This window comes from Strix uralensis, chromosome 24 (genome assembly GCF_047716275.1).
Source record: "Strix uralensis isolate ZFMK-TIS-50842 chromosome 24, bStrUra1, whole genome shotgun sequence".
Taxonomy (NCBI): Eukaryota; Metazoa; Chordata; class Aves; order Strigiformes; family Strigidae; genus Strix; species Strix uralensis.
In genome coordinates, this window is record NC_133995.1 from 6,930,732 (window position 1) to 6,945,679 (window position 14,948).

The following is a 14,948-nucleotide window of genomic DNA, read 5'->3' on the forward strand; positions in this document are numbered from 1 at the left end:
TAAGAAACCAAGACTTAATGTGTTCAGGCCTCTCATTTAAGGACAGTGATTTTTAGCCAGGAGATAGTATAGAAAAAGCCTTGGTGTATTAGTTCTGAATTTTCTTGCAAAGTGCCTTGTCTAGACTGCCACTCAACCATCCCTTAGCTGACAGCAAATATCCTTTAAAGCCCCTAACCTCTTCGTTCCCATTGCTCTCCTGCCAGTAGTTACCTTTGAATTCCATATTAGCAGCATCCTCCAAGAGCTCCTCCTTCATGTTGCTAAGAGTCTCTATGATCATGTCCTTCATCTCCTCTTGTTTGCGGTTGGCAATGTTCATCAGAGACTCATAGAGCTCATTCTCCTTCTTGCGGGTATACTCCAGCCTCTTGGGGGTGATTTGCAGGTCTCGCTGCATGTCGAAAGCCTGATTGATGAAGATGTTCAGGCAGCGGCAGTGCACCTCATTTAAACTGGTTGCTGCTTCCACAAGATGCTTCTGAAGCACCTGCCTGGAAAAAGTGCTTAGAAGCCGGAGCTTCTCAAACTGTTCCACCAGCATGCTTTGGGCATCGGCATCAGGGCCAGGCGCCCCGCAGCTGCAGTGGTTGGTACTCAGGTACTCCAAGTCCATCAGCTGGCAGTAAAGGGAAGACTTTTCATTATCAGTTTTTTTGGGAGAGATCAGGTCAACCCCCGACTCTGGCACTTTGAAGAAGAAAATGGGCAAAGAGAATTTCTCTTTGATTTCGCGCAGTTCATTCTCATCTGATGAAGAAAGTTCAGCCTCGCTGATGGCAAAGATGACGACAGGCAAGACTTGGTTCACGTACTCTCCCAAGGTGGCTTCAGCAGACTGGAATCCACGACATGGTGCTACCACAACATCCACTTCCTAGCAAGTGAGGAAGTAAAAAAAGAAATAGGTTTGTACAGATCCTTTTTTTAAAAACCAATACATGCAAAAACAAACTAATTCATTCACAAAGGGCAAACCCAGAAACATTCCAACCCTTTAGAACAGTTAAGGAGTCTCACATAGAGCATCACACTTTAGTACACAGCCTGCCAGCAAGGTTGATGTCAGCCCTCTCGCAGGGATGTGGCCAGACATGGATTAGCACCCACTGATTCCAAAACTCTTTATTTTGTACCCAGTGCCTTTGAGTTTTAGCCTCATTCAGAACAAAACTTAGAACAAGTATCCCAGGTAAATGCTATCGTAGAATAGCTGTCATTCTTTAGCTTACAGCTGCCCCATTTTGCAACCACCTCTTCCACTGATGTTCACCAGATCTGCAGCTCTTTGAGGCGATATCCATGCTCAGTTTTCAGGTCAGCTTCCAACGGTAGAAAGCACTACACTAGCCACTACTGCCAAGACGAAGGCAGCACAATAACCAGTTCCAAAGAGCTCACAGCCAAAGGACAGACAAGGAAGAACAGATGGTTGTGACAAGCTTCGTTATGACTTTCTTCAAACCCAACCAAAAGCTAAGAGATTTATTTTATTTACTTATATTCTTACTGCACAGAGTTTCACTGCTTTGGTCATATGTCCCTGCTGACATCACTTATTACTACCCCTAAAGGGCCAGTTCTGAAACCTGCTTCCTTCCCATCTGAGGAAGAAGAGATTCACCTTTAGATATACAAGAACAGCATTAGAATTGCATATGTCACTACTAAAATACAGCAAGAAAATGTCAAAGGCTTTGAACTGACGAGAGAATTTAAGTGCCATCTTCCCAACTCATAACGGGGCAATAATTAAGAATTCTTCAATCATTTTTCTCCACCAGAAAAGACTTGACCACATCTTCCAACTGCTCTTAGCACTAAGGGGAAGTAATTTCAGCCACGCACTAACTCAAACCTGCCCGATGCACAGGAGGCTGAGCAGAACGGGATGTGTAGTGCTGCAAGATTCACCAGGACGGGTGACTCACGCCAGCCACTGTAAACAAAGGAGGAAGCCAGTGCTGTCTCTAGGAGACAGGGAGAAAACCAACACAGACAACCGAACACAGCACGAGCAACTGGTCCTCCTGTTTCCGTAGAGGCCTCTCAGGCTTTTCCAAAGAGCATTAGAAACATTTCTTGCCCACCTTTTTTTTTTTTAATATCCTACAGAAGTTTAAGCACTGTCTATGCAGCTTCATACCATTAGGGATCAAGTCTTCCTATATAGGGAATACCTATGACTCACACTGGATTCTTAAAATTTTTAAGCTGGTTTTCACAAGGTCACACCGCTATAAACACACTTGAACACTTCTGACAGAGCTGTAAGCATGAAATTGCTGTCAAGTAACTTCATTCCTATTTTCCTTAACTAAAAGGCCCTTTTTAAAATATCAAAGCCTCTCAGCAGTCTGAACACTGGGTACACAAATCGCAGAGTTACAGCTTTTCCACTTAAAATGTGATGCAGAGGTGCTGTCAACAGCAACACAAAAAAGACAGTTTAAAGATAATACCATGCAGACACACTACGTACTCATCTATGGATTCAGACTGGCAATGCCAGGATGACCACTGCACCCAATATCCCAGAACAAAAATTAAAGTCAAGGATCAAGTAGGTCTCGACCTACAATAGGACAAGTGGAGTCTCACCAAGTGCATTCAGGGACCACTGAAGTGTGCCATTTTACTAAGCCAACAGATAATTCCTCATTTCCAAATCAGTTAAAAAGCATTTATTTGCTACATCCCAAGAGGACCTTGTCCTATTTTGCTAGGCTTCGGGCAGTTTAATCACTGTTTGCTTAGTTAACCGAGGTGCTGAGAAGCTAACCCAATTCAATCAGATTTGTACCCAAACTCCTACCAAGCAGATTATGATTGAAGGCCCACCTCAGTCTTTTTCTAAGCCAATTTGAATACTCTGCCTTCCAAGAATAGTCTGTGAATCACTGAGTCTGACAGTTACTGCATTTATTACATATGTGAGCTAAATTCATTGCCTCCCTATTAATCTGAGATACGTATATACCCCTAGATTCTACTCAGAATTTTTATTACACACATTCCCCCTTTTTTCTGAAATCTTGTCAGTTTATTCTGTTTCTATGGGGATCTGAGTCAGAAGTTCAGTAACTCTGGAGAGAATCCCAAGTAAGAAAACTGAACTACACCTCTGGTCTCCAGCAAACATTGCTGTCCTTTACAGAACATAATTGCTTTGATTTTGTGCAATGACTCTCAACCCCACTTCATCAGGGAATTTCACAAAATCACAGGATGGTTTGGGTTGGAAGGGACCTTAAAGATCATCTAGTTCCATCCCCCTGCACAGGCAGGGGCACCTTCCACTAGCCCAGGTTGCCCAAAGCCCCGTCCAACCTGGCCTTGAACCCTTCCAGGGAGGGGGCAGCCACAGCTTCTCTGATCAACCTGTGCCAGGGCCTCACCACCCTCACAGGGAAGAATTTCTTCCTTAGATGTCATCTAAATCTCCCCTCTGTCAGTTTAAACCTGTTACCCCTCATCCTATCCCTACACCCCTGATCAAGAGTCCCTCCCCCCTTTCCTGTAGCCCCTTTCAGTCCTGGGAGGCCGCTCTAAGGCCTCCCCAGAGCCTTCTCTTCTCCAGCTGAACCCCCCCAACTCTCTCAGCCTGTCCTCACAGGGGGGTGCTCCAGCCCCCCGAGCATCTTCGTGGCCTCCTCCAGCCCCACTTGAGCAGGTCCGTGTCCTTCTGATGTTGGTGACCCCAGAGCTGGATCCAGCACTGCAGGGGGGTCTCAGGAGAGTGGAGCAGAAGGGGAGAATCCCCCCCTTGCCCTGCTGCCCACACTGCTCTGGGTGCAGCCCAGCACACGGGTGGCTTTGTCTGCCAGCGCACGTTGCTGGCTCACAGTCAGTTTTCCACCCACCAACACCCCCAAGTTCTTCTCTTTGGGGCTGCTCTCCATCCACTCCCCACCCAGCCTGGATTTGTGCTTGGGATTGCCCCAACCCATGGGCAGGACCTTGCACTTGGCCTTGTTGAACTCCATGAGGTTTGCCCATCCCCCCTCTCCAGCCTGCCCAGGTCCCTCTGGATGGCACATCCCTTCCCTCCAGCGCATCCCCCGCACCACACAGCTTGGTGTCATCAGCAAACTCGCAGAGGGTGAGCTCGATCCCACTGTCCACATCACCAACAAAGATGTTAAACTGCACCGGCCCCACTTTTGTTTTACTTTTGCTAGAAGGGCCAGTCCAAGAAAGCCTGTGAGGTGTACATGCTCACAGAACAGTCTGAGAAGCAACATTCTTTTTCTGACCGTGAACTCTTCCTCTGTAAAACATGTATCACTAAGCGAGCAAAACTAAAAATAGAGAACAGGTTTCACATGGGTGGAAGAATAATTTCATGGTGCTGGCATTTTCAGTATCTTCTACCCTCAGTTATGCCAGTGTAAAGGGGCAGATGAAGATGACTTCAGGTATTTGATGCTGATACGTGGCAGGAGCACCTCAGCATACCCCAAAGTAAACTATGTGGAAGGAAGAGTGCCTCAGCCAGTGTGAAAGCTTTTCAGTTTTCCGTATTAATGCCACAACCAAACACATTAAATATACACTTAAGGAGATCAGGGCACGTTCTTCCCAGGACGTACATTAAAATAGCCACTCAATACGTACTTAACCACATTCTTTGCTACTTATAACAACTACTAATTCATACAGCCTGAATCACTGCTATAGTACCTGAAGAAATGCAACTATAAACCCACACTAATTCAGTTCTGTTAGAGTTCATAGAACCATATTGTATTTCTTCATTCATTTTCCAGCTTTGTCACAGCAGCTGAATATTTTCTTTCCCTACAAGTCCTTAAACTTTTCAGCCCGAGACTCAAAGTCGCATGAAGCACAAAGCAAGACAAAGGCATGAAAAAGGAAGCTTTCAGCCCTGTTACCCTCCTCCCATTCAGCTATACCATCCAGAGGAAACCCAATACTTCAGAGAAGTTCATTTCGGCTTCCAGGCACAACTGATAAGATTTAGGGAAAGAGCCAACTGTTTACTCCCACTATAAATCTAATAATCTGTGTGGCCAGATGGATTATTCCCCATGACCTAAATGCATTCCTGTGCACAGTGATCCCCAAGGAATAGAGCAGCTCTGCCAAACTTTTTCCTTCCCTGATATTTTACTTTTAAAAATAACTAAGTTCACATACCTATTAGCACAAGGTAGTGTTCTCACAGCAGCCGACCCATGCAAATGAAATTTTTGGCTCCCTCCTCCTCACCCTCTTTTCTGTGAAACAAGTTTTGATTAAGACATCCTTCAGCAACACAGAAAAGCAAGCATGGTCCCATCCTGGGTATCAGACTAAAGACAAAAAACTCAGGATGCTCCATTGACAGTTCAGTATTGATAAGTTGTATATTCTACACTTGTATTGAATTTATCTCCAAGTAAAAAAAGTAGTGTAGGTAATATTTGGATGCTGTTAACTTACACATAACTCAGCCTTTCTTTACTGGAGGAATAGTTAATGAGTTTGGATTTAGTAAACAAGTATCTGCACCAAGAAGCATGATTCAGCATTAAGTGCCTGCACAAAACAGCAGCATGTAATCTAGGTGCCCAAGCCAGCCAGTGCAATTAAGTCTCTTGCTAAGAGATGTTTAGGCCTGGAAAGCTGCACAGCATTCCCCAGGTCCTGAAGTCACTGCCAGCTCCTTTGATGGCAGCCTACTGGTAGAGGAGTCTCACTATGGGGAACAAATGTGATTTCAAACAGAAATCCACAAAAGAAATTCTCACCTCCTACAACTGTTCAAATCCACAATAAGGACCCACAAATGTTTCTTCAAACACTAGTAAGGTGTTTGAATATTTAGAACGTAAGGTTATCATGAAACACAGTCCTACTTGTAAGCACTCTGTTCTTGGGAGAAAAACAGACAAAAATACAGGGATTCTAGGTAACCAGTGCAGTAAAATTCAGATTGATTTCCCTTCCCTTCTGCCCAAAAGGTGCTGAGCTCCTGCAAATTATTTGGTTCCCGAGCAAACCTAAATCCTTAAGATCTGTACTGAATATCACGTTATCAAGCATTTAGTTGTTATTAGACTCCTAGTTTTGTTTCACAAGAAAAAGCAGAAGTTCCTTCCGAGTTGTTCTGCAGACATGCAATTTTGGACAGTGTCCAGAAAAACTCGTCCATTAATTGCTCCAGATATATATTCCACTAGTTAGAGAAGTAGTGTCCATGACTAGCAGACACTTAAAAAACTTTGTTGTCCTGGTGTATGCTGAGCTGAGCTGGAGAACACACATTAGCTAGAAGGGTGGAAAAAACCACAGGTCTCTCGACAGGAGGTCAGACTCCTCTAATTTAGGAGGAAGCTATCCCTAGCCCAATTACCTGCTAAAATGCATTATGTTCTCCTATCAGCCTTAAAAAAAATTCATTCTTCCTTTAGCTCCTTGAATTCTGTAAGGAATCCTTTGAATCAATCTGAAGCTAGCTGTGATTCACCCTCCCTCTCCTTCTATTGGAAGAGCTTTTTAAATTACCCTTTTCAAATTAATCTGAGTAGCTGTTTTCATCTAAGTGTCCTAAATATAACCAAAGCCAGACAGAGAGATCTTTGTCACTCACACGAGAAATCTGAAAGAGGGTTGTAAACTGCAGTGTCTAAACTGGCCCATATAAAAATGTAACCAAGTAAAATAAATGTAAAGCTAAATACTCTTTTATGCACAGCAAGGCAGGATTTTACAAGCAGAAGATCCAGAACAGGCATTTACTTTGCAGCACCAGCAGCTGATCTGGCGTGCCCTGGGCAAGTAGTGGATGCCTCGCATGCAGCAGACACAAACATGGCACTTCTGTTCTTCCAGTGTCTACTGGAAGCCATAAACACCGGCCAACACAGCATTGACTCAGCCGATCTCGTTAGGAGAGGCTTAAATTTAGCTACAGACTGGCTTTATGAAATGTATTTCAAACTGATGAAGATAGACTGGGTCTTCATTTTCTGCCTATTTGATTCATATGTCCAGAAAAAAAAAAATTACCTTGCTATTTTATTGTTCAACTATGAAGTTCATGCTCTCACTCATGTGACAACAGATCATATTCTTTGCACCTAAGTAATTTAAGAATTGATTATCTATTCCAGATATTCGACTGCCAAACAGTGCTCCAGAAGAATTATACTGCAATAAAGGCTCGATGTGGGATATGAAATGCAATGAATACTTATGGAAGCTATAAAAAGCTACGAAATACAACCCTCACCTTTAAAGATATTTGCTAAACACCAAACTGCAAGACTCACAGGACAGGAACACATTTTATGGACAGTAAAGGGAAAGTCACAAAGCAAGATACTAACAACGTCAGAAACAGCACTGAGAACAGACTCCCGCCTTCTTGTTCTTAACACCTCCAATTTTCATTGACACCACAGAAATGTAAAACGCCACCCTCTCAAAGTCAAGTCATTTTATCAGATGTTGGAATTAAGAAGTTTTTTTTCTGACAACAGGCTCTTCAGGACTGAGATAAAAACTACATCTCCTCGTACGACAGTTTCAAGCTACTATCAAACAGCAAAGCTAACTCTGAATGACCTTGAAACTGGAGTAAAATTTTAGAAGACACTGAGTAAACTTGGCTTCTGAGATGGATGGGAACACTACAGAGGAAAGACAATGCCAAGAGTCAACATTGTAATAAAAGCACACAAGCATAGACAGTGATGCCCAATTAAAATCCTAACACCAGATTTCCAGCTTCTTCAATTAAAAAAAATTCCTGTGCTTGAGAGTTTACAGCATCAGCTTTATTAGGGACTATCAATGTTACATCTTAAGTTCACTATGACGATGGAGGATGGTAGTTACCTTCAGCAGTGAGTATGGCAGCATGACCTCCAGCTCCGCTATCCGGTGAGCAGGATCTTCGCTGTCCCCATGAATTTCTAAGTCCTCCTCTGGTATCGTGTCCCAGTGCCCTCGGTGGGCTGCCATCATATGGACCAGTTCGTACTGCTCAGGCAGCGCCAGGCTAATCCGTGTTTGTGTCCCATGCGTGAATCGGATCCGTCGCCTCTTACAATTCTCCTCATTGCTGATTTTGGTGGTAGGGAGCAGCTTCTCACCCAGCAGTATGTTGAGTAACTGGCATTTGGCATTACAGTTCTGGCCAAGAATCAGAAGGCAAGGGTGCCAGCTCACAGTCCGCTGGAGATGCTCTTCCTCATGGAGAGGGAAGGAAATGAAATTCTGCCCTAAAATTGAGGACAAATTGCATTAGAACAGGTTGGCTGAACAATCAGTCTCCTATCTCTAAGCCAGCTGAACGCAAAAGTTCAGACATTGCTGCCCCAAGCCTGCCAAGAAGCCCACATAGCACCAAGAATTTGCTTATGTATCCAGAAACTAGCGTCAGCAATTCAGCATTTCTACTGCACCAACACAGAGGTCCACAGTAGGTTGATTCTCAAAGCCATTAAGACAATTTTTACTGTTCTCCCCACCTCTTTCACTGTAAAGTGTTTACACAGAGCTCTCTCCAGCAGGTTAGTGGAAGACTAATGGTAGGCCCTAAAAGTCAAGAGGAAACAGTTGTCAAGGTTGAAACAACCGAAGGGCTAATTTTGTCTTGGGCTGGCACAGTGTTCCACCTTGCTCCAGGGTTCAGGGAGGCCCAATGGGTTGCTAAGGCTAACTCCTCCCAAGCTTTGATAGCTTGGCTGTACAGAACATTCCTGTCACATATCAGAAATAAATTCAATCAACTATGAATTGGTGACAGTTCCACCCACACACTTAAAAATGTCAAATACTTTGCATCTACCAAATCCCTAGAGTACTACTGCACAAGTTTGTTGACCGAAGTCTAGAATCATTGACATTAAAGCAGCAAAACCTCCTTTCTAGCCTCAAGGAAAGGCATTCTTGCAAAATTGCTTCTCTACATGAAGCAGATGACAAGACCAAGTTTGCTGAGACATGGTAGCAGAACTAATAGACTGTCAGCAATTCCCTAATGGCGGAAATACAGTCGCAGCATCTAAAGAAACTGTCACGCTTCCACCAGCCTGGGTAGAGATGAGCCCAAGGGAAGACACTTTGCTGGCAGCCAGAAGGTTCCTAGTGCAGTCTAAAACACAACAAGAAATGGCTTCACTCCTTTGATTGCACTAACAGTACGCATCTTTCCTAACTCACGTAGTTGAATTAAATAGGCACAGTTTGCCAGATACTCTCATTAATTTTAAGAACAGCATTTAAGCTGCAAAAGGAAATTACTCAATATCTGTATCTTCTTCAGAGTAGCAGAACTCCCCGTAATCACTCACCTTACGCATCTTCCATCTGAAGCATCAGTTGTGCCATCCCACTAACCAGGCCCTTTGAATTCTTAGTCCATGATGCTGCAACTCCTTGCCTTACTACATTAATTTCATCTCAGTACTGAATTTAGCTTCTGTATTCTTTTACAAGTCCTAAATACGGCTTTTCCCACACTTGGTCATCTAAGCTGAAGTCTAAGAAGCTTTGCGTTACCTTACGCATAGCAACAGAATAATTCTGGTAGTACAAAAAAATGGATACAAACAAATTCCTCGTCTGCTGCACTTGAGCGCAATCCCCACGAGTACAAAACAGCTAGGGTTGCACCACAGCCAGAGAGTTAGCCCATGTTCCCAGATCTGAAGGCAGATGACAAAAAAAATGGCAAATGGAGACACCAGTCCCCAAAAGAACTGCCAAATCTGAAAGCTACAAACCAGTACGATTGCCCCGATATCAGACAAACTGACAACAATGACAGTTTAAAGATAGACTCAAATACAATACGGCAGAGAAGCACCAGCAGGGATTTTGTGGGGGAAGGTCCTCTTTCACCAGGGCTATTAAAATTCTTTCAATGAGTCATGTTCTGGCATCCGAAATTGTTTCAGCATCTCAAGCCCCAAGAAAACAAGATACTCCCATACACCAAGATATTCCTCAACACTAGTAACCAAATTAAAGATAACATACAACAGCTATTCTAGTCCTCACTCTGACAGCATTCCATCCCTCTATTTTAATTACAATCACTCAAATCGGGAGCAGCACCACGTGTAGTTGCTTGCATCTTAGACCCAGTTTAAGGCTTCTTTAACATCTTGACTAAGATTTACCTTTCCTTCAAATCTGCAGGCTGGAAATAGAACTGCTGGAGGAGTTCTCTCCATCAGAGGAGTCCTTCCATCCCACACAACACTAAGGGAAAACCCTCTCTGTGCCTCAGCAAGCCCCTCTCCCGCACCTCTGCCCCACACAGCCCTGGATACCGATGCTCATAAACCAACAGTTTGGAAAAGGTTAAAGGAGACATCACTTCTTGAAGTGTGACTTTTCGTAACTGTTTCTTAAACAAGCCTTTCAAGATCCACAACCATAGCAGAGTGGCTACATCAAGTGACTGAAGGGCAGAATCTGGCTAGCAGCTCACAAAAGATAAAAATCAGCAAAAACCCACAAATAGCACATTTAAGCCTTCATCTACAAGATAAAGAATTTCTTTGATCTGGTTACATCTATTGAAACTTCCACTGGAATTCAGGCTCGCTCTTCAGCTACCGAGCATGAAACACGCAATTCAGAAGGCATTGTACAGGCCGTGAATCCTTCTCTGCACAGGCTTTTGAAAAGAAAAGAAACAGCAGATTGCACCCTCTCCTCATTCTGGGCGGCCTCTCTATTTACAGGTACTTATGCCAGCACAAAATGATTGAAATACAGCAGCTTAGCTGAAATTATTGAAGCACGGAACAGATATATAAATACTACATCTTTAAAACACCCTCCATCTTTTCACACACACAACCTCCCTGTGATCAGCATTTATTCAATAATTTACTACAAGCGGTATCAGTAACGAAGCCATTACATTTCACATTATGTCACACTGCAATATCCCAAGTATGTGAAGTACAAACCTGGAACCAGCATCACAAGCAAGATTCAGCCGTATCACAACTAACCCAGTGCACAATCAAGGCACCCAAGTCGTGGCAGTGGGTTCCACCCTGCACGTACCTATCGCTGGATGTCTTTGTGACCTCAAGGTCTCAAACCTGAGCAAGTTACACATCGATGAAGCTACTGCTCATATTCTGCACTGCAGAAAGTATATTACTACTTCTGCACATAAGACACAGGGTAAAAACACTCACACTGTACTTAATAGGTGATGCCACTAATCTGAACATGAAGAATTCAAGTTGGGAGGAATATGACCTCCTGTGGCACCTAACAAAAAGTAGATTTAGAACTTGCGTACCGAAGAGATGCAGCAATACTCCCATATCCACGTGAGCAGGTCCTGTTTGTGACAGGGCTTTTGCCAAAGATTTTAGCTGGTGCTACACACTGTGTCCAAATACTGTAACATTTGGAGACATGTGATAAAACACTTCAAAAAAAATGGCTGCAGGGGGAGTCCTTAAGCGCGTGCATCCTGTTAAGCTCCTCTGGATGAAAGGAGGCCTGTCCAAGAACAAGGACATCTCTCACCAAGACTCATCTCAAAATTCAGTTGAACGCTCAGCAGAAGTATCTTAGGTTGAATTTATGGAATCTGTAGAAGCCCTGAACGTTTACTCATCCCCTTTTCAAGGAAGGCCAACTGCACTGCTGGTCTTATGTGTCTTTCTATTCTATTTTCAAATAATAGATGTGGACAACAGTACCTAAATAAGGCCAGACCCTCATACTTCTTATTGCAAATATTGGTACCTTTTATAGAAATCCTTACATTTCTGTGGTGCTGGCGATTACTTGCAGCATGCTTTGACCACTACGAGACTTATGATTGACAGACTCAGTTATATAAATCAAGTTTTAGTTCCATCCCACCACACATCTATCAGCACGGTGGCGTTAATTGCAGGAGAAATGTGCGACTAAATCAATATACCAACATAAGCAGTTCCTACGGGAGCAGCTGTTACAACGCTCCCATGGTCTGCAGAACCAAGCTTCACCTTCTGCTTAACTTGAAGCTTGTTAGCAAGTGCCTCCTCCCATCTGTTTGAGGAGTTATTTCACAAGTACCCTCCCCACCACCTCTCCACACATTATCTAGTCTTAAAACCCATCTTCTTAGGCTGACATACCTAGCAGCACAATAGGAGGCCTAACCTTTTGAAGATCACAGCAATATAGGCAGAGCAGTCACATTTTAACCACGATATATCCCCTCGGTCAATATAGCATCAGGATGAAAACTCTTCTAAACCCTCTGGTGAATACATTCACCCCCTACAAAATACATTTATGTATGGAGTCATTAGGTCACCAAGCCCAGGGCTTTCCCCCAGCACACACTCATTAAGATTAAGACCACAGCTGCTGACCAAAACTCTGGAGATGATGTAGGTATCTGTACAAGAGGTACAGCTCAGTTCACAGAAGTTTCTGAAATAGGACAAAAGAAATATCAAAAAAACTCAGGCTCCTAGGTCAAATTATTTCAAGCACAGAATTAAGAAAACTACAATTAGTAGAAAGCAGGGATGCTGGGGTTTTTTTGTTAGTATCTTTGCATATTTTCGTAAAATCTGCTGCTGAGTCCCTAATTAAGATTTTGTTTTTACAGAAAGTCAGTACAACACACAGTAGTTAACAGCGCCAAGAATAAAAAGCTGTCAGACCTGTGCAGGCTAAAGCTCCAGGATTGTCATAGTACTTCAACAAATCATACTTAAAAGCCTATTCATGACAAAGCAGACCCAGAGAACAGACAATATTTTGTTGAATGCTTCAGAAACGCAGACAGTGCAGACAAGACTTTCTCCCTCCCCTCAAAGAGTAGCTGGAAGGCAATTATTTTTTCCTTTGAATTTGTTTTACTTCTCTTACTATGAGGAGTATGTCCTGGTACTAAGGCCACATAGGGAATATTTGGTCAGTGACAATCCTTTATTGATGAATATTGCCTGTCATCCTCCTAAGCAGAGGAGGGTGAGATGTAAAAGCAAGTGCACATCTGCTCCTTCAAGTACCCAACCCTGACTGACCCAGCTTACCCAAAAGGGCAGTGGCTACTACTCAGCTCAGCAGATACTTAGGTCTGGTTTTAGACAGAGTAACCCAGGCTGTGCTTTAGGGTGCCTGAGTTGTGTTGGTTGATTCGAAGGGCAGTCACCTCTCTATGTTGGTACACTAGCTTCACATGCAGCTCAAAAGCAAACCCTGTCACGTTTGGTTTTTTCCAAGACATCTAAATTTACTTGCACAGTTTATTTTTCCACTTCAGCCATAGGCAGTGTCCTGCCCATTTGACAAAACGTTAGCATTCACGCCTCAGCACACTGCAGAGCACTGCAAAAAGTCTGCAGAACTGTTCAGTCAAAATTCCTCTCACTTTGACACCACCTGTAGGGCAGACTCTAGGAAAAAAGTAGTTCTGAAGTCAGTGAGATCTGTGCTCCTTAAACCCTCTGACACTTAAAATAATCTCCCCATATTAGACAGGGGGAAAAAAGCTTTATTACAAGCCACTAAGTTTCAGAGAGTACTGGAAATGTACAGTACAACTAAAATTTTATAGAAACGTGCTCTGTCCAAAGGTGATTATTGAGGCACAAAGATAATAAGCAATACCAAGGCTCTGGGTTTCAGGCAAAGGCTTGTGTCTTCCCACATCTTAAAAAAATAATCATCATTGGGTTCACAGTTATTTTGCCGATGACTCATTTAAGGAAACTGCCAGCCTCCATTATTTTACCAAGTCCTGCTCTTCATCCTCTCCCTTCCTCTTTCCACACTCCCCCCTCAAGACTGCCACCATGACCTCCCACCTTCTAACACGGAGCAGTTTAGTGACTTGATCTGTGCCCCACCTGGGACACATCACCACTTCACCAGCTGGGAAACTACCAATGTCTACTGATTTAAGTTTTAAGAACAGTAAATGTATACAACCTCTGCAGCGTGAAATCCTGAACCAAGAGTCTACACTGTCATTACTGGTTACATGAACAAGCTCTCAAGCAGTCAGCCTTTCCTTGGAGCCCTGATACTTAAGGGCCAGTTGGTAAGACATTCGGCAGTAAAGTCAAACAGGGTCAAGGTAAGTGTTTGGAAAAAAAAAAAGGTTATAAGCACTCTGTATTGGAAACAACAGGCAGGATGTTTGGTGAAATCTTTATCCTATGTCAGGAATATTTAATTAATGATGCACCCACATCTACAAAGCCCTACAAGCAGGATTTCAAAGATGCAATTGCTATTTGACTAGCAATGTTTTACAAGAAGTAACCAAACAGAAGAGCAACTCCAGTGGAGTGCTACCATTCAAACAGCATTAAGACCCACAGAAAATTAGTGAAAGCAACTAGTTCCTCCTTCTTGGAAGTCACAGAAAGATGTAAACAAACAGAGATACCACATTTTTACAAAACTATTCATTGTGATAGTTTACATGGAACACTACTTCTTTTACACAGACTGACAGAAGAGCTCAACACCACCTCAATTTTCAAATCAGAATTGTAAGCGTAAGACAAGCATGGACAAGTATCTTGGACAAGTAGCCAACAGAGATGACTCATGAGCCATTTGGAAATGAATAAAGAAGATCTTTATAAATATCTAATGTCACGCTAAACACTTCTCACAAGACAGTCTTATGGAAAGACAAAGTTCTGCTCGTGGCAGGAGGGCTCCCACCAGCAACAGTATTTGTCAACAGCAACAGATGAGGATAAAGCCGATGAATGACGGCCGGCACCATTCCCACAGAGCTCCACGACAAGCACGCCGCGAGGCACGCCACGCCAAGCCCACAGGCCACCCTCTCCCAGGTCCCGCATCTTCTTGACCCCGCGGCTCCGAGCCCTCCCAGTGCAGGGTGGGGGCTCAGAAGATGGGCAGAGGAGCTCATCTCCCTGACACCCCCATCACCCACTCACCCCCTAGCCTGCTCACTTCACCCCACAAAGCCT

General features: G+C 43.5%; 1 protein-coding gene across 2 annotated transcripts in view; it reads right to left on the reverse strand.

Annotated features, from left to right (window-relative positions):
- Positions 1–14,948, reverse strand: part of DSTYK (dual serine/threonine and tyrosine protein kinase) — a 28,494-nt gene that overhangs the window by 12,830 nt on the left and 716 nt on the right. For both annotated transcript variants that reach the window (XM_074893449.1, XM_074893448.1), the window contains exons 2-3: positions 7,846–8,231; positions 214–877 (exon numbers count right to left, since the gene is read on the reverse strand). In XM_074893449.1, the coding sequence (XP_074749550.1) occupies positions 214–877; positions 7,846–8,231 (1,050 nt within the window). The remainder of the gene's footprint in view (positions 1–213; positions 878–7,845; positions 8,232–14,948) is intronic.